Source organism: Durio zibethinus, chromosome 26 (assembly GCF_047325235.1).
Source record: "Durio zibethinus cultivar Kanyao isolate XHJ-2024 chromosome 26, ASM4732523v1, whole genome shotgun sequence".
Classification (NCBI taxonomy): Eukaryota; Viridiplantae; Streptophyta; class Magnoliopsida; order Malvales; family Malvaceae; genus Durio; species Durio zibethinus.
The window spans coordinates 17,374,358-17,395,583 of record NC_143187.1 but is presented as its reverse complement, the minus strand read 5'-3'; the positions used below and the strand labels follow the sequence as shown (position 1 = coordinate 17,395,583).

The following is a 21,226-nucleotide window of genomic DNA, read 5'->3' as shown; positions in this document are numbered from 1 at the left end:
TTTGAATCAAAATAAGTTTTAACTTTTTATTTGTATTTAAATATATTTTTTATTTTTTAAAAAAATTTCTAAAATATTTTTAAATCTCTCCTACCTTACTACATACTTTACTGAAAAAAATTTACGCATCTAATTTCTTTCGAACTTGTAATCTCTAAGTGTCAATTTCAATAACATGCTAATTAATCCAAAAAATAGTGATAATTCATTTTTTATTTGAAATATAAATTTATTTGAATGTAAATAAAAAAATAAGGATTTATTTATATATAACAAAAATATAAATTTTATTTTAAAAAAATAAAATAACTTAAAAGCTTTTTGCTATTTTAGCTAATTTATTATTGAGATGCGGTTACATGATTTGTCACTTGTCAAAGGAAGTAAAAGATTGCATCTTTTAATTTTTTTTATATAAAATTATAAGTACAAGTTATAATTATAATTAAATATTATATCATTAAATAAATAAATTAATTAGTTAACCACTAAACTAAAATATAGCAAGATAAATTTAATATAAAATTAAATTAAATTCAGATAAAGTAAAATTTAAACTTAGAATCACATAGTTTTAGAACTTTCTCTTTACGGTTAAGTCAAGTATATTTTTTAATATATCATTCATTTAATGTGCTTAGAAAGAAGAGAAAGTGTATATATATATATATATATATATATATATATATATATTTTCATGCTCTTCATATTAGATTTAGATGATATTAAATTAAAAGTATAATTAGTATTAAAGTTTTAAAACGCACCTCTAGACCTCATCTACTAGACTAATAATAGAAGTCACCATTGTTTTTTGGTTTTAAGAGTCTCTATCGCCGAATTACAATGAACGAAGTTCCGTTAGAACGTGATACTAATTCTGCCTGCCTGATATCATGCATTTAGTAAGTATTCTATACTTTTATATCATGTTCTTCCCTCAATTCTCTTGCTTTCCTCATCTCATTACTCTGCAAAAATCAAACTTACAGATCAGGAAGAGGCATGGGAAGTGAAGAACGTGAAGACAACCCAAGAAAGCATGTGCCTACTGTAATGCTTCACGGCAGCTACAAGCTCAAAATGCTTATGCTTCTCATACTTACCAACCTTCTCACTATCTTCATCTTTTCTGGTCCTTTCAGCTTGTCATCGCGCAACAACCGCCTGATGATTCCTCTTGTCCTTGATCACGACTCGACATCTCATCTCTTGCATGAGCTCAACTCTACCAAGGCCCAACTCTTTGCCAGTTTCTCTCTTATTGCTGATTTGCACCATAAGATCAACTCAACCAACTTGCTTGTGCAGGCCCTCCTTATTGAGCTAACCCGTGAACGAAAGCCTTCAGTCGAGAAAGAAACTGATCAAGCTGTGAAGTCTATTAATAATGATGTTTTTGGGATTGCTGCCGCTTCGTCTGATGAACTCAAGCTTGCATTTCTGCCTCACAAACTCCCATTAGGGTACTCGCCAAGGATGGGATCTGATGAGATATATCCGCCTATTGGAGCAGGCTGCTTGAGGTTTCATGAGGAGCTGGCTCAGTACATGACATATGCCATTGGTGGCGAATGTCCTGTTGATGATGATTTAGCTCAAAAGCTTATTCTCAAAGGGTGTGAACCACTCCCTCGCCGCAGATGCCATCCCAAATTCCCCGTTGGTTATGTGGAGCCAACACCATTTCCTGACAGCCTTTGGGCAATTCCACCGGATTCCAGCATTATTTGGGATCCTTACACTTGCAAAAGCTACCAGTGCCTCATTGACCGCAAAAACTTTCCAGGGTACTTCGATTGCAAGGACTGCTTCGACTTGCAAGGCAGAGAAAAAAGAAGATGGCTCTACGATAGAGGACTAGATTATGGAATCGATCAAGTTCTCCAAACAAAACCAGCTGGGACTATCCGAATCGGACTTGACATAGGAGGTGGGAGTGGCACTTTTGCTGCGAGGATGAGAGAGCGAAACATCACCATCATCACTAGTTCAATGAATCTTGATGGCCCCTTCAATAGTTTTATTGCATCCAGGGGGCTGATCCCAATACATGTTAGCATTTCGCAGAGGCTTCCGTTCTTTGAGAACACACTGGATATTGTGCATTCAATGCATGTTTTGAGCAACTGGATCCCTGATGCCACGTTGGAGCTCACCTTCTATGATATCTACAGAGTATTGAGGCCAGGGGGACTCTTCTGGCTCGACCATTTCTTCTGCCAGGGGTCGCAGCTCAATCAAACGTATGCTCCCATGTTGGGAAGGATTGGGTTTAAGAAACTAAGGTGGAATTTTGGAAAGAAGCTTGATCGTGGATCAAACAAGAATGAGTGGTACTTCTCTGCGCTGTTGGAAAAACCAATGACCTAAGAGTTCTTTTTTTTTTTTTTCCTAGACCAAAATGGTTTGTTATGCATATTTTCCTTCTTTGTTTTTCACAAATGATTTTCCTGGAGAAATTGGAATGATAAAGAATATCTAAATAATGTAACATGATTTTTTATTTTGGGAAGCGAAAGGACATACAGATTTTCACTTGAAAATTTTTGTTATAATAGGATCCGTAATAATACACTCTCAATTCGGATACATATGACCTACAATTATTATAATATAATTATTTATTATAATTTAATATTATGTAAAATTCATAAAAAAATTATATAATACCAATACTTTTAAGTAGTAAATTCTCACAAAAATTTTTATTGTGATTTGTTAATTATAAAATTATAATAAAAAAATTATAGGTGAAGTGTCTTTCTAAACTAGGCTAATCAGCTAATTAAGCTAGCATGGTTTAAAATTTTAATGGTTTTTAAATTTTTATTAGTAGGAATTAACTATTGACCAAACTTTATGTAATAATAATATACTAAAGCATTTTAGGACTAAGATTAGATGATAAATGTAATATTAGTTGGATCTGATTAATGTGTAACACTTGTAATTAGTTAAAATTTATATTCGAACATTTGACTTAATTGATTGATACATAATTTTTTGTTTAAAAAGTAATAAGTTTCTTTTTTTTTTTTCAAATTAAAAAGGTAATTAAAATTTTGCTAATTTAAGATCTATTTTTTTATTTATACATTTATTCTTGTCAAAATTTAAAAACTAATTAATAAATTACAAGAATTTTTTATATCTATCTCTTTAGCAAGTGCTTATATACACTCGTTAACATTTGCATATAAAGTTCAAGCGAAAAACCCATTGTTGAAAATGTCTTTTAAGGTCCAATAGATAACAATTTTCCTTCAACAACGACGACGACGAGGACAACAATAACAACAATAACAAAAAAAAAGAAAAGAAACAATTGTCAATAAGCATGCCTTTTCTAAGTTTTTTCGGTTTCTAGGTCCTATATGATTGAGTTGTTCAATATAGTTTAAAAAATTTTGTAGTTGATAGTGTCATGACCTGAGCACGAATTCAAGCTCAAATGAATCTTGCATCACATAGACATGAACTAACGATAAGATGAAATCAAGACAAAAGTTCAAGAGCCGCACAAGTTAGAGCTTGAGTCTTAACCCATAACATTATTGTGAACTCCACTTATTTTCATGGTTCTATCAGAAATGGACTAGTGCAACTGCAACATCCTCACAAATTTTATGCCATATCTCATCTCATGGGATAAAATGTCACTTTCAGTTTAAATTTTGGACATCCAAACATGGAAAAGCTAGAACAAATGCTATGGAGACTGACATTTCACCTTCCTGATAAGTTAAAGGTTGTGTAAAATTTTTGTTGGTCCGAAATGTTTGATTCCTAATGCTATAGAAAACTATGGAAATGAATTTCTGTCCTGTCAAGCGGAGGCGAACCCACAAGTGATCAACTGAAATTGCCAACAAGGAAAGGGAATGAGAGGGAGAAAAGGAAAAAACAGTGGCCCCATTCTCGTGTCTTTACTCCAAAGCTAATCACCAAAAATTGCATGCATCTAAGGTTTTTGAGAACCTTGTGTTCCAATGCTTTTATACTTTTTTGTTGCAGAGAAATGATATATATCTCAATCAAATTTATGTTCATTTGGAAATGTAATTCCTTATGTTCTCTGGCTTTCCTAAATTGTCTTTCATGATAATAATAACAAAAATTCACTAGAAAAAGTACTTATAATTTGCTTAGATGACAAACGGATATTTGGCTTAAATGACAAAAAAAAAATGTCTTCTTTTCTTTGTTACTTGAATTTGAATCCATTGAGAGGTTAATTTCACATAAATTTATTAAGATCCATATAAATAAGCTTACTTGGATAAACTCAGAAAGGGAATATACTAGACAAGACCTAAAAATCCCTTACCACTAAATTCAAAAAAAAAAAAATAAATAAATAAAAGTTGCCTAGTTGTGCAAAATTTGAGCATCTCTTTTCGTCCATTAATGTGTTACTTGTCCCACTCCTGTTATTCGGCTGCTTGATGGCAATACAAGCTCATCACTGACCAAACCTTTCAGCAGGAAACTAATCAAAATATCCACTCTCAAAAAGCTCCATTCGGTTGAGAAAAACATTACCCTGCAAACATTTTTTTGGGGCCAAAACTTAGTCCATTTACAATCATATTTCCTTCATTCCTTTTTTTATAAGTTCACCATATTGACCTGCATTCCCTCTCTGTAAAATTTTTTTCTTAGCACATTTCGGTGTTTTAAACTTGTTGAATGCTTCATTTTAAAAGTAATTGTACGAACCATCCGAATTAATTACCGAATTTATAATTGTGTATTTTAATTTTAATTTCTACGTGTGAAAAAGCAGAGGTAGCTTGTCAGTATCAAAAATTCAAAGCAGCACTGCAAGTGGAAGATGTAGCTAAATTTACTTGAGTGTGACAGTCCACCTTCCCGGTGAACTATTTGTGTTGAAGATAAGAAGCATCTGACATTTTTTTCTTGAGAACTTAAATCTTTAGGGCAGACATCTACCCCAAAGCTAATATATGCAGAACTCATTCGATTCCTTATTGGTTCATCTTAATTATTATATGAGAATTTTAGACATGATATAAAAAATATACGATTTAAAATTAACAAAAAAAAAAAAAAAAAAACGTATACGGGTTTGCTTCTCCATTCTATTATCTACCCTCAATTTGCTTGCTCCAATGAAAAGCAATGTCCAAAAGATCACACCTTTTGCCTCTTTTATGAGAACCTAAAATGTGCATTGTGACATTTTTGAGGTTAAGGATCTCCATATTTGATACTTGACACAGAATGACATGCAACTTCATAATCTTACAAGGATTTCTTGTCTGGCCACTAGCAATCAAGACATCTAATCTACTTTCTTTTTTCTTTATATATGTAACTAGAATTTAAGAGTTCAACACTTTGCCAACATACTACGTTACTGTTGGCAACCTATCTGTTTTCTTCTTTGTGTTTAGATGCAGAATTGCCTTACCAAATACAAGTCTGGCCAATATGAGTTATGCAGAATCTGTCAAAGCTCAACTACAATTTCATTTTTAAGTGCAATTGTGCATAAATAAGACTTTTTTTTAAGTTATATTTAAGTGTTAGGAGAACATGTTAACTTCCAAATCATTGTGCCCACAAATCACCATGCCTTGCCCTCCAAAGTCAAACCTAACTTTCAATGATTCTGGTACGTTTAGTACTTATAGTTTCCTTATGGTCTGCTCTTCCTAGTATTTCTCTGTTTTCCTATCTATCGATTCATATATTTGTATAGTATTCATGTTATATTAAATATTTGTATAGTACTCATATTATATTAAACAAATGTAAAACACAAAAAATTATCTATGTCAGCACACCAAACACAAAATATATTTTTTATTTTTCTAAACTCATGTAATTTTTATTAAAATTTTAAATCATATTATTTTTATATGTACTTTCATATTATTTTTATATTGTATTATAATATAATGTTTAAAATTACCTAGTGTACTTGAAGCCTCACAAGAAACAAAGGTTCTTGGTGACCCAAGTAATAAACTTGTTCGTTGATCATATGATGCATGTAGAACAAACTACCTAAACATAATTAAAAAGATTGAATTGATAGGCCTGATGGTCCCGTGCCAGAAAAGATCACTCATTTCATAATTAATTACTAATGAACATAAAGATGGATCAATTGCCTTTGTGGTCCCAATCCTCCCAAAAGGGAGAGAAAACATTTAACAGCTACTTTAACAAAGCCTTTAATCTCCATCCACTACTCCCCCTAAAGTTGTAACTACACCTTGATATCTAAAATCTCAATAACATATTGATAAAACAACCTAAAAACCAACTGTCTCTTCCCATTTTTCTATATACAATTTGCAATGAATCAATTCCCCCACAGGGACAAGAAAATGGAAGATGCAATTAAACCAACATTGTGAAGCGGTTCTAGCTTTGATTCTAGCTATATGTATAGTCTCCATTGTATGAATTTATCCAACGAATCCCCATTTCATCTCAGCATTGAAATTGGAATTTTGCTGCCACCAATGGGGGATGCAGAAGAAATCTGAATTAGTTCAAAGACTTATTAGTCAAAAGTTTCCCATTTTGTTGTGAAGACAACTGGCTCAGATTGCCTTTGTTTTTGCCGCATGGTCGGCATTTGATCTGTCAAACTCTTCTGCTTCTCCTGCATTTGCTCCTTTTGTGTTGCTATAGGCCCTTTCTCCATTGAATGCTCATGTTGCTTCACTTGGATTTTGTCTCCATTGCTTCTTGGCGTTTTGTTCTGCAACTTCATGGCATCAAGAGTTTCAATGTGCTTTTGCACTTTCTTTTCCTTCAAGAAAGATTTTTGAAATAGAAAAAAAGATTAATGGAACTGAAATTAATGAACTTCAAAGGTAATGAGCTAATCACAAATGCCAAAATACCAGTATTTTCTTTTGCAATTTCAAATCTCCCTTGACAGCCAGTTCATCCAATCTAACTAAACTTGTCATCAAGAATCCAGTCAAATTATCCACATCCATCTGCTGAACTTCATGGCCTCTAGAAACTGTTGCCTCCAAGGCTTTAACCTAACCAGTTGCAATGAAACAATATTGTTCATTAACAAAATCTGAACCTATAGAATCCGAGATTAGCTTAATTGGTTTATGCAACAACCCTTAAATTTAACCTATTTGGAATTTAAATCCTAGCACCTGAAACCCTTATTCCGAGGTTAAGGCCTCCTTAACCATATGATGTTTTAGAGAGAAATTTACCTGGTCAGCAAATTTTTCAACTTCCAAGCCTATTTGTGATAAGGATTTGGAAGACTTTTCCATCTTAGCATTTTTTAGCATCTCAAGACAACGTCTCTCTTTGCTTGCAATGTCTTCAACTAACAAAATTTTGGATCCATCTTTCACTCCTGCAACATCTAAATATGCCTTTGAATCTCTCTCCTTGTTTTTGTATGTCAGCTTCTGATCCAGGGGATGCAATCCAGTATGATCTGCCAGCATTTTCTTTAAGTCCCCTGCAAAGTGCAAACCAAAAAAAAAAAAAAAAATCATTTCCTGAATGCTGCAAGTCAGTTGGAAATAAAAAAGAACTACAATTACCAAAGCTTGCTTGAGAACTGATACAAATATCATGATAAGTTGAGCCATATTTTACTCTGACTCTAATGGTGGGAATTGAAAAAGAAGTTTGAATGGAACTTGAATCCCGCTTTTGAACCAACATTCCTCCTGGCCTAACTTCCCATTCCTTTGGATTCACACTGCTTTCACCGCCACCAATAGATTTCTTGTTTGCCATTGAAAGCATCTCTTTCACCGCCAATACAAATGACTTCAATTCAAAGACGGTAGCGAAGTTTGAGAAGAAAAGGAGAGGAAAGCAAAGGAAGAATCTAAGTATATAAAGAAACAAAATAGAAATGCTGTTTTTTTGGTAATTAGTTAACGTGACTGGAGAGCAGACAAACAAGGAAACGTTGGCTTTTGAGATTCATTTTTTTACGTTTCAAACATTTTTGTATCATATTTTGAAACCATTCTATTCTAAAAAATTTATGAGTTGCAAAGCACCCGGAGAAATTAATTTTTCTTTTTTATTTTGACAAGACAATTGACATGGACATTTAATAACCAGTACTATAACTATATTTATTTATACTTGGTAAAATTCAGGAAAGGAAAATGGAAAAGAAAAAGAGAAAGAAAAAAGAAAAATCAACTGGGGCCAAGGAGACTATCCCTTTAAACTGGAAAGCAACATATGTGGAAATGGAGAACATGGCACCAGGCCAAAAAATTCTGCAGCCAGTTGGCTCCTGTCTGTTTGCCTAATGGTTACTGAAAAGAGACACCCATGTCAATTGTCTATTTAATATACTAGAAATTTAATTTAATACTAGTGTAACAGTATGTTCAATTATTGTTCTTTTTTTTTACATTAAATTATATTATTAAAATAATTTTAAATACTGATAATATAATATAAAAATAATTTAAAATTTTAAAAATAATATAATTTAAAGTTTTAAAAAAAAATTTAAAAATTATTTCATATTATATGCACGAACACAACTTATAACACAATAATTTTTTTATATAAAATAAATACGATATAATCACAAGAATTATACTTCTCTTTTCTTTTATATTGAATTAAATATTTTGCTAACTTAAGGCTATTATATTAATTTATTTTTTAATGCATTAAAATTTAAAACATCGATGGTCAACTATTACATTTAATAAAAATAAATATTGCTATAAATAATATTTTAATTAATTTAAAAAAATTATTAGGCTTTTAATTGGTATAAAAAAACCGACAATAAAGAAGCTTTTGGTGTGGCACTCAACTCATGTATATTACTATTCTTTGGTTAGATGTTGAAGTTATTGCAAAGCTTGGATTAGTATACTTATCCTTACTAAAAAATGAGAACAAGAGCCCATTTTTAGGCCACAAACAAATGATGATCAAATGCTTAATGCCAGCCAAAGTTTCATGAGCTTTCAATCAATTAAAATGTCTCATAAAGTCATAATATAGTGAATATATATAGGCAAAATGGAAGGAGAAGGAAATTTTAATTAACTTTTAATTTTAAGGTAAAGAGAAAGGTAAATATTAATAATAAAAAAAAAGATTGACCCTTTCTTGAATCATTAAATAGAATAAAAATCAATGTAAAATTTTTTTTTAATTTTTGATGAAAACATTGAAAAATATTTATATCTTCGTATCAAGATAACAAAATCTGATATTGAAGAAAAATCACATGATCTTTCAATCAATTGGTTTGTAATTTCTGAGTTTATAAATACTACAAATACTTCTATCAAACCGATAGACTCTAACATTATTGAACTTTTTGAACCAAATAATTTTGATTCTAAAATCAAATCAAAATTGATCAAACTCGAAAACTTATTTATCCCACAAAGATTGTGTCTCGAAGATATTTCAAATAATACTTCTGAAAAACAGAAAGTACCAAGTTTAAAATTTTTCTCATCAGAAAAAAATCTTTATTTTAAAAATCCAAATGCTTCAACCAATTTTAATCCAAATCTAGTTCTACCCCTAACAAATGTTTTTTATTATAAAAAAAATGATGAAATTGAGAGTATAACTAGCAATCAACCTTTTTATACTCCTCACAAAAGTTTTTTTTCAAAATTTTATAGTGCAAACAGTGCAATAAATCTTCAAAACGTAAATAGTATAAGCCATACAGGTAATAATCACATTCATATTTTTGCAGGTGATAATCCATCTCAACAAAGTACAAGTGATAATCAATTCCATTATCATTTTGTTAATTCTATTTTAAACTCACATACTTCTTCATCTAAAACACCTAGACAAGAAAAGATAAAAATGCGACATTTTATAAATAATTTTAGATTATCTGCACCTGACACAATATTATTTTCTAACAAAGATAGATATTATACTTTTGTGAAATGTGACTTTCGATTTCAACACTATAAAACTGTATAATCTACATATACTTCTCGACACTGGAGTAACAATTTCAAGCTGTCGCAACAATGCTTTACCCATAAATAAATGGCAACCAATGAAGCATCCTATCATCATAATATGTATTGATGCTAAGGAAACTATTGTTGATTATAAAGTGAAAAATATTCCTGTTTATCTCAACAATGTTAGATTCATAATACTAAAAATATTATGTTTTCCTAACATGCATGGAGATATATTATTATTTTTTAACGAACTTATGTTCCATTTTCTATATCAAATATTCATGTCACTCTTACAATTGATAAAACATCAATTAAAATTCCTTTATTACAAGAACATAAGCATATTTGTGACAAAAACTTTTAACCAAAAAAACTAACAAATGCTATAAAAGCAACCAATGAAAAACATTGGTTTTATAAGATTTTGCAGGAAAACTTTAATGAACAATCATTAAAGCTTTGGCAAAGAAGTCCAAGATACTGTGAACTCACTCTTCACAATCCAAAAGAGATAATACGAGTAAAGCCCATGATCTATACCAAACAGGATATAAACGAATTTGAGATACAAATCTCATAATTACTAGAAAAAGGTCTGATATAACCAACTACCAGTCTATATTCAAGCTCAACATTCATGGTAAGAAATCATTCAGAGATAAAACAAGGTAAACCCTGCATGATTATCAATTATAAAAGATTAAATCAAAATCTTATCATTGATTGCTATTTTATTCCTCGAAAAGATGTCTTGATAAATTTAGCAAAAAATGCTAAATATTTTTTAAAATTTAACTATAAGTCTGGTTTTTGACAGATTATGCTTAAACCTGATTCTAAACCTTTAACTGCTTTTAGTGCACCAACAGACCATTACCAATGGACTGTTATACCTTTTGGTCTATGCAATGCACCACAAATTTTTTAGCGTTGGATGGATACTATTTTCAACAAACATAAATAATTTTGCTGTGTATATATTAATGATATATATTTTTTTTTTCTACATTAGATGAGCACAAAAAACACCTTAATATTATTGCTCAATAATTTATTTTACATGATATTATTTTAAGTCTAAAAAAGGTTAAACTTGAAAAAATAAAAATTGAATTTATCGATCTTAATCTATCTGCTAATGGATTAACATTAAAGGATCATATCTTCTCGAAGATTATGATTTTGTTTAAATCATCAGAATGATTTTGAGCTTCTGTATGAGGATCAAGAAAGGCTCCTGAAATTACCCGTTCAATTTCTCATATTTGATAAGGTTGAAAAAATATTTCTCGTTGAAAAACTCTAAGAAGGTTAGTTATGGTGAAATGTATATAGTAGAAATGTTTAGCATATTTTACGGTTTAATAAAATTGATACTTAATAAAAGTTCAAATATTTTTGATAAGTTTCAAAGAAAAGTTTTGGACCAGGATTTGACCAACTATTCCTAATTTGATACTGATGGTTATCAATTATAAGAGATTAAATCAAAATCTTATCTTTGATGGCTATTTTATTCCTCGAAAAGATGTCTCGATAAATTTAACAAAAAATGCTAAATATTTTTTAAAATTTGACTGTAAGTCTAATTTTTGACAAATTATGCTTAAACCTGAATCTAAACTTTTAACTGCTTTTAGTGCACCAACAAGCCATTACCAATGGACTGTTATGCATTTTGATCTATGCAATGCACTATAAATTTTTCAACATTGGATGGATATTATTTTCAGCAAACATAAACAATTTTACTGTGTATATTGATGATATACTTGTTTTTTCTTCTACATTAGATGAGCATAAAAAACACCTGAATATTATTGCTCAAAATTTTATTTTATATGATATTATTTTAAGTTCTAAAAAGGTTAAACTTGAAAAAACAAAAATTAAATTTCTTAGTCTTAATCTATCTGTTAATGAATTAATATTACAAGATCATATCATCTCGAAGATCAAGAAATTTTCAAAAGAACTAGATAATATTAAACAACTTCAACAATTTCTAAATATATTAAATTATGACAGATAGTTTTTTAAAAATCTTTTTAAAAAAAAAGTCTTTTTTTGCGTAAATTACGCAAAGATAATGATTTTGTCTGGACAACAACAGACTCTTATATTATTAAACAAATAGAATCAGAACTAACTAATATTTCTAAAGTTTATCTACCTAAATGGAGAGATCTACTAATATTAGAAACAGATGTCAGTGAAAAACATTAAAAATGTGTCTTTAAAGCAAAAAATCTGCTTAGATAAAAATAAAATTACAAGATAGATATATAAGCTGAACTTAAAAAATATTACAAACCTTTTTACAAACTTAGAGCTTGATACCATTTACAAAAAAAATGCGAAAATGATCTATGTATAAAAGTTTTAAAAAGGAAAGAAATATATAATTTATGTTATTTTACATTAAGTGAAGGATAGTAAACAAGAGAGAAGATGAAGATAGCAAAAGAGAAGATAGAGAAAGAAGAAGTAAAAAGAAATAATTGAAAGGCCTCATCCCCCTAGCTGATTACAATGAAAGCTTAAATAAACAAAAATATGAACAGTAACTATATACAATTATCGCTACAATATACAGTAAAATTTTATCTACAGTACTACTACAATGACTTGCTACAATGGTTTCGATGACAGGTCTCTGTCTTCTTTCTATTACAATGATTGCTACAGGACTTTTGTCGAGAATAGTAACTGCTACAGTACAGCTGGTCTTTGGGTTTAAACATCTTTATCTTTTTGTGTCAGTAGCTTGGATCAGCTAATTCTTGCTTAGAATTTTTACAAGATATTCTGAGTTAGATTTATCCTTCCATTGCATTATCCAGATTTTGAAATTCAACACCATCTTCATCCAGGGTAGGTGTGAACGTGATAAAACTGTTATGAAATTATTCTAAATTTGTCATCCTTTTTGATATTGGTATAATCTATCGGTAGGATGATCAATCTCTTCCATTTTGAAAAGTCTTTCCAAAAGTTAGATTGCCTCTGGTTCACTTTCTATTTGTAAGTCATCATGGCAAGAATAATAGTATCTTACTATTATTTTTCGTCCATCAATTTTTGTAGATATTTTGGAAAACTTTGTAGTGGTAGCTAGATAGAACAAGTGTTTTGTTTTTTCCATCATAGAGATTCATATGTGAAATTGGTATTAAGAAGGGTTGGTATATTTAAATATAATTTTGTTTAAATCATCAAAATGATTTTTAGCATCTATAGGAAGGTCAAAAAAAGCTCCTGCAATTCCCCGTTCAATTTTTCATATTTGATAAGGTTGAAAAAATCGTTTTCGTTGAAAAACTTCAAAAAGGCTAATTATGGTGAAATATATATAGTAAAAATGTTTATCACATTTTACGATTTGGTAAAATTGATGCTTAATAAAGGTTGAAAAATTTTTTGTAAGGTCAAAAGAAAAGTTTTGGACCAAAATTTGATCAACTATTCCTAATTCGATACTGGTTATATCAAAGGATTCATGGTTAAGGCGAAATTTAATTTTTGGAATAAAATTACCAATTTCTGTAATAAAAATATAAGTAGAAAAATAATGTTCTGAAAATTTTTCAATCAACAATTTTTCTGTTGTCTGAGTAATAGAAGAATTTATTTGTTGAAACAGTTCCTTTGTTAAGAAGACTGTAACATTTTTGAACAAAAAAAATTCTCTTGAGCTTGTTTAGCTGAAGAAAATTATAATTTTCAAAATATTCACATAAATTCAAAAAATTATTTATTTCTTGGACACTATACTGATTTTCTTCTAAAACAAAGAAATCATTATCTTGTTGTTTTAACAGATTAGTGGAAAAAAAGCTTTGAAAAACTATTTCTTTAAACTTTTGAATTTCATCAACCTGTTTGACTAAAAATTTAGCTAATTTGGTCATCTTTTTTCGAAAGCTAGATTTATTTTCTAAAAGATGAGATTTTCAAATATTGTTTAGCAAATTATAAACTCGTGGTTCAAATCTAAAGTTATAAAAGTTTTTAATCTCCGGATAAGAGAGTTTTGTTTTTTTTAGCGATTCCTTTGTTGAAAAAACTATTTGAGAGTAACTCATAGAAGTCCATTCATTTAGATCTTAAGCAAACTGAGAGAATTCTAGTTGAATCTTCAAAGAAAATGGCATGTATGGTGATCTAAAATTTGGAGGTTGATAGAAAAATAATACTTGGTTATGATCTTTGTAAAAAATTGTTTGTTCCGTGTTCCATATCATGTATGCAAGAGAATAAGTATGCAAAATAAATGCAACAAAAATTTTCTAATAGAACAAACATCTATCAAATGCCACTATTAAAGTAAGTCAACCAAAAATGGAAATTTAAAAAAAAAAAAAAAAAAAGCCCTTGTACTTAATTAAATTTATCATCTAAGCTCCTATAGCCCCTATCCTTTTATTCTAATATATTGAACCCCTTAACTAATATATATATATATATATATATATATATATATACAATTAAGCCTTATTTGGATGGAAATGTCACGTCGATTAACACCCCTAAACCTTTTTGCCAATTGACATAAAATTGTTATGTGGCAGTGATGACATGGAATAAATTATCACATGACATTAATAGAAATGTGCCAAATAAATACAAGAAATTTCTTTTTTCTTTTGCTTTTTTCACAAACGCTCAAATGCAAAATTTATTCCATGCCATCTATGCCACATGACAACTTCTTTCTCAACTAGCAAAAAAGGTTAACAGAGTTAATCTATGTGGCCTTTCCATCGAAATAAGGGCCTATATTATATTTTACCCAAAATAAAACTTCCATTCAAAATTGATTCATGAATTAAAAACGAGAGCCATAAATGTAGTAACCACTACTTAAAGAGAAAGTCATTTCACCTTTTTCATTTTACCATCAGTGTCCATTATAGAAAAAGAAAAATTGCAGTAACACTAATCTATCTCTAATAATCTATCTCTAATAGATTATCCAACTTATACATAATTTGAGTAACAGATTTCTGCCTCTCCTAACACCTATTTTCTTGCTTGGTAGAAAAAGGTGCCCACAAATTTCCAGCCTAGTTGCTCCTTTGGCAATAATTCTGCATCTATCTTATCTATATCTATATGTCCAATCCAAATATAATTGATTTTGATATTTTCTTGAGATAGAAGTCTCTACAAGCAGTGGTTCACTATTTCTCAATTAAGGACCTGCTCTTGTTTATGAACTAATAACATGAAGTAGAAAAAAAAAATGCAAGCAATATAAGAATACAGGATGTATCAGAGTAAACAATTTATATCTCAGCTAAATTTGAAAGTCAAACAAGCCATTATCACCAATTCTAGAGGTCAAAACAAATTTGACCTACATGTATTTTAAGCTTATTAGCCCAGGTTGCTAGGTTAGACTTAAGACTAGGAGGTGCGCTTGTCCGATATACCTATACTCACATCAAAACAACAGGCAACAACTCATGCAGACATACAGACATTTTGTCATATTCAAAAATAAGAAGATGAGACATGGAGAGGATTATAGCTCCGCAAGCAGCCAAAAGACTACAGAACACACAACCCTATTTTGCAAAGAATTAAGGTTAAAAGTTCATATTTTTAGTGGCAAATAGAGTGTATTTAGTTCAGTTTTAGTTTTCAAAAAAAAAAAAAATGAATCTAACTGACATGTTACTTTAGATATAAAACTTAAAACTAAATCAAATATTTTCAAAGGTCGAATTGAGCCTATGGTTCAGCTTTTGAACTGTTTTGGGCGTTTAAGTTGGTATTTTTTAGGCCAACCTATTTGGACTTAAAAACAGTAAGTTTTAAATTTTATAAAACAGAAAATAAGCATATAATTAGTACCGGTGCTAAGGCTTTGTTTGGTTATTGGTTTTACTACTTGCTTTTTGCTATTTGCTTTCTAAGAAAATACTATAAAGCCAAAGCAAGGGTAGAATAGATAATCACAACAAATTAAAAATCAACACCAAATCCCACATATTATTCTATATATCAGTAAAAACACAAATTTGTTTTCCAAAAAACTGCTTTTATAAATTTTAATTCTTCAGATACAATGTTTGCTTTTGTATCTAAAAGCATTTTTCCTTTTTGCTTCTAGAAGTGAAAGCCATAAGGCAAAAGTAACCAAAAGTGGTATCTAAATTACTTCTGTTCATACATTCAATTTTTTATTAACAAAACACCTGAAAATGAACTAAAATTTCAGTTTTCTTTGGTAAATCCTAGTGGTAATGGCACTTAATTAAATCTAGAGGGAATGAACTACCTGTTTGCCAGCAAAGTATCGCCCATTGATTGAGTGATAAGCAATGACAGCTGATTCCAACCACTTATAATGCACGTACACATTTCCCCTCAAGTGGAATGAACCGTTTCTACAAACCTGACAAAGACTCACAATTGGTAACCTAAAAAGAAAGAAGAGTAAATAGAAAGTAAAAGAAACTCCAGGCCCAAACATAGAGAAGAGAAGAACTAACAAGCATACAAAACTTTGATCATCTTGACAACTAACTAAAGGTCATTAATTTCAATTAGGAAAAGAAAGGAAAAACATTTATCAGCTTTAGTTACACTTTGACTGTTCTTTTTAAACAAAATCCCTGGAAAAATACCCAATAACAAAACGTTCAAAAAGGAAAAACAAGCTGCAGAATACTTCATTTTATATGTCAGTTCGAAAGTAAGTCATTAACAGCATTAGCTGGGCATTGCAACCTTGAAATTTACAATTGCCCCAAATTTTAAGAACTCAGTGCGCACATCCTCATAAAATTCTTCGTAACACCGTTCAATCTCTTCATCTGTATACTGAAAAATAAAGACAACAAATCAACCAAGAGATTTTAGCAGAGAGTGATATCTTCAAGTAATAAGATCAAAAGAAGATAGAAAACATATGAATCATATATCTACAGAAATCAAATTTAACAATATTCTGCATTCATTTACAAGTCATTCTTAAGGGATGGCCACATTGAGACTAATTAGATTTTAAAAAGATAAATAAATGGAATAATACAATAACATAACTATGCTCAATCTGTCAATAAGGAATAGTCAATCTAGCTCTATATAATCCTTCTATATGCGTGAAAATTTTATATCTATGAGTGTATGTGTGTGTGTGGCAACATATAGAAAACACATTTATCTGTTATAACGCATAAATTAGTTGTCAGGAGGCACACAAACTGCATTGAGCATGCGCAACATACAGATAGATGAGTTATCTATATCAAAATTTAATTAGAGAGTAAAACTTTAGTCTGTGAGCAAAAACCCCATCCAAATATATACTGAAAAATGTAATATTACTAATCTTTTAAACCAAATTCATTCCAAATAACTACATTACTATTTTTCCCGTGTTTGAATTAGTTTTTCCAATTCATATGATAAAGATGTAAAACTAATTCTTTGTGCCAATTATTGCATGCTTAAACATGCATTGTTCCGCTAGATTTTCTTACAACATTTAAGTTTCAAAAGTTTTTGAAACAAAGCTACACTTAGCATGAGATATGAATCTAGTTGATAAATATGATCCCTATTTCAAGGAAAAGCAATGCAGACAAAAAAGAAAAGACAAATGATAGGCTCATTAAACAAAATATATATATATATATATAAACAGCTAGGGCCAACTAGTATTGTATTGATTTTCCTTTGTTCTTTTTATCTTTATTATTTATTTGTATATATGGAACACCCCCTCTCATAAACCAAACCTCCCCCTGCTCCCCAATATCTGAACCTAATAGCTCCAGTTGCAATCTCAAATTCCCCTTGAGGACAGTAGAACTTTATTTGTACACAAAGGTAGTTAATTATGCACCAATACAAGCATTGGTGTTAAGACAGGAACAACTAATGTTGTCTTGATGACAAAAGCCATATAATATATCACCAGAGGGGCATAAGATAAATTAGCAACTGCAAAACAGATATATGAAGTCTACGGCATGATCAGCAACTGCAGAATCCACCAGACTACTAGAAAATAGCAAATTATGAAGCCTAACATTTATATAAATGAGGCTATGTTTTTGAACGCCAAACTAAGGCACTTTGAATATACCAAGTAGGAGCAATATGATCACAATTTTTCTTCTCCTTGTGATCCATACTAAAACAATCTGGAAACGACAATAGTTGTGGCCAAGGCAATAATATGATAGTAGTTACACCCTAACTACAAAATGTGGTATCAAGGTCAAATTCCCCTTCCACCAATTATTAGAGAAAGAAATTTTAAGAACTTCATCAAATACTTGGTGGTAGAAACTACTTCCATACACTAAAACTAAGTATTTTTCTCCTCTTCATTAAAAAGATCTTATGTAAGAGAAGGTCGATTGCACTTATACACAATCTGGTGTTCCATGCATTCTTAGACTTGAGAAAGTGATGTTCGCTGCTAAAAACCATCTATGAATTACATAGGACATTGCCAATTGAAACTAGTTTTCAAGGAGCAATAACCATAAGTGGAACAAACGATTGCATTTGTGTAACCATGAAAATTTATTCCTAATAATAACTTAAATTATATAATATTTATGGATCACTACAAGAATAGCCAATAGATGAAATGTCATTAAAGATACTATGTCTTTACTTGATGACTAATAGAGCATGAGCTCAAATTATGGATACAATGATTGTTCTAATAGTAGATAGAAGGCAAAAGAGGACAAGAGGAAACAAGAAAGGGGATAAATGAAAAATGGGAAAAAAGTAAAAATGTTGCAGTGTAGTATGGCAAACAGATTAAAATTAAAGGATAAACGTACAAGATATTCTCTCTCATATACAGCAAGTAGGATACAGGTACAGGTTAGCTAATCGCTCTAACTCCAACCAACCAACCAACCAATGCCAAAACCAAGAACCTCCACTGAAGTGACTCCATGCATCTCTGATTTAAGTTAAAGAAACTAAATAGCAATTAAAAGTAAATCTGAATAAAAATGCAGTTTCAAACTATGACACATCAGTAATACAATTTTAAGCATGGAAAAGACAAAAACCTAAAATAATTTGATTATATGAATTCAAAACATTAACACATGGCATGATATATTAAGACAATACTTGATTTTAAAAGGAAAATTTGAAGGCCCTTTTATGTAACTTCAGATCTTTGCAGCTGTGAAAGTATTGCAAATAATTCAGGCTTCATTGGGCAAAGAACAAATATATAAATTGATTGCACAGTATGGCAAGTAGTTTCCCAATGACAGAATTATTATCAGGACACAAGTCACAAGGATCACATGAAGGCAGCGTTTTCAGACCTCAAGTCCCTCATCTTGCTCCCACGCAAGGCCAGGACCATTGTACATGTTCTTGATCAGCAGTGTGCATGATTTATCAGGATAAAAATGAACTCTACTGCAACACTGACCAAAACGACATGCTCCAGTCTTCAAGTGGAAAGGACAGTGAGCTTTATCCTTTTAAAAATTACAACCATGAGGTTAGAATGATGATACCTGACTAACAAAAGAACCACCCCCCAAATAAGAGAGAGAGTGCGTGTATCCAGAGAACATAAAGTGTTGTAGCAACCCGCATGAGGATAAAGTTCACATGAAGACAACTATATTTAGCATACAAGAGAGATTAATGGCGGACCTGTTCTGTTCCAAAGTTAGGTACTTCTTTAGCAACACTCTCTAAGACCTATTGTGCCAACGATGCATTGAGGTAGTCAGCAAAAGCCTCAGATTGTGGAGGAAGAGGATTTGATGTAGGCCTATCAGCATCCTGTAGGAAAAAAAAAAAAAAAGCTTTAACATCCAAATTTGTTGCCAGAACCAGAAGAGTAAACAGAGCATAAAACAACCAAATCATGGGTGATTTTCATAGCTTTACCTCTTCTTTACTCTTTTCATTTGCTTCTCCTTTTGGAACCATAACTTTCTTCTTCCTGACAAAGATCTCGTTTCCTTGCCAGATAATTTCAGCTGGCCCTTCTTCTACATATTCCCAATCATCACCCATCTCTTCCTGGCCATCATACAATAATGTAAGTCAAGCCATTTATAAAAGAACAAACATAAACACGTCCAAATTCCTTCAGTTCCAGATTTCTGAAGAAATAAAAAGAATTCACTGCGATTAATCGGTAACTATAAGAAGGTAATTATAATTAACTAAGCAGCAAAGCATAGAAAATTAACTCCCACCGAAAGGATGATAAATACATATATACATATATTCACTCCTTCTTTTCACATAGTCTTCTTTTAGCTATAAAACACAGCCAAACAAACAAACCAGCAATAGCAATTACTCACAAAAACCAAAACCAAAAAAGAACCTTGTCTAACTGAAAATTAAAAAGTTTCCTTTTTTTTGCTTTCATTCCTCTTTTCTCTCGAAGAAACCAAACAACACCAAAATCTAATAAAAAATAATAAAACTAAAAAGAAGAAGAAGAATAAAGAAACCTGTTCTCTGTTGGCATCCTCCTTTAGATGATTCCTTTTCTTCTCCACTTCTTCCTCATCTTCTAGGGCTTTCCTCTTTATCTCCATAGCGTGAATCCACGCTCTCTCCCTCTCTTCGAACTCCTTCAACGCTAACTCTCTCCTCTTTCGCTCCTCCTCCTCCTCCTCCTCCTCCTCTCTCTCAATCCTCCTTTGCTCCTCGTGGCCGTTAAGCCTGTCCTCTTCCGCCTCCCACTCCTTCTCCACTGCCTCCTTCCTCAACTGCTTTCTCTTCATCTTCTTTATTTCTTTCCTCTTCTCTTTTCTGCTTTTCTCCATCGGATTATTCTCTCTTTTCCCTCCTCATTCCTCTTGTTTTAAAATTTCTTCTGCTTCAGCTTCGGCTTCCTCCATTGTTAGTGTTAACAGAGGCTCGTACCTATGTTTCGCAGATATTCAAAAGAGGGACGTAAATAAATGAATAAATATATATAAATCATTTTAATTTATTTCATTAATTTAGTTTTTATTATATATTTTTATATATAAAAGAAAAATTATTTCACTCAAATTTTTAGACTTCGTGTTAATAAAAATAAATTTCAAAAATAATAACATAATTAAAGATAAAAATAAATCATTATCAACATCTTAATTTCATTTATAATTAAAAAATTTAAATTTAATATGTTGTGATTATTATTTGTGTTATTGTCTTTTCCTACTCTGTTAGAAGTATTGTGTGTGTGTGTGTTTTTTTTTTAATTATTTGATTAATTATATCATCTTTTTTAATTAATTGTATATTATAAA

At 30.7% G+C, this 21,226-nt stretch overlaps 1 protein-coding gene and 1 pseudogene across 2 annotated transcripts; one reads left to right on the top strand and one right to left on the bottom strand.

Annotated features, from left to right (window-relative positions):
• Positions 1-1,002: 1,002 nt before the first annotated feature.
• On the top strand, positions 1,003-2,506 carry LOC111274078 (putative methyltransferase At1g29790). Its single transcript, XM_022858733.2, has one exon. The coding sequence runs from the start codon at positions 1,006-1,008 to the stop codon at positions 2,371-2,373; it is 1,368 nt and encodes a 455-aa protein (XP_022714468.2). The 5' UTR covers positions 1,003-1,005; the 3' UTR covers positions 2,374-2,506.
• Positions 2,507-6,869: 4,363 nt separating this feature from the next.
• LOC111275339 (zinc finger CCCH domain-containing protein 5-like) lies at positions 6,870-20,842 on the bottom strand (annotated as a pseudogene). The gene is made up of 9 exons (XR_016334026.1): positions 20,435-20,842; positions 19,857-19,991; positions 19,617-19,748; positions 19,277-19,435; positions 16,695-16,787; positions 16,243-16,359; positions 7,566-7,797; positions 7,224-7,480; positions 6,870-7,034 (listed from the first exon to the last, which is right to left on the bottom strand). The product of XR_016334026.1 is annotated as a zinc finger CCCH domain-containing protein 5-like (transcript).
• Between the last annotated feature and the right edge of the window lie 384 nt (positions 20,843-21,226).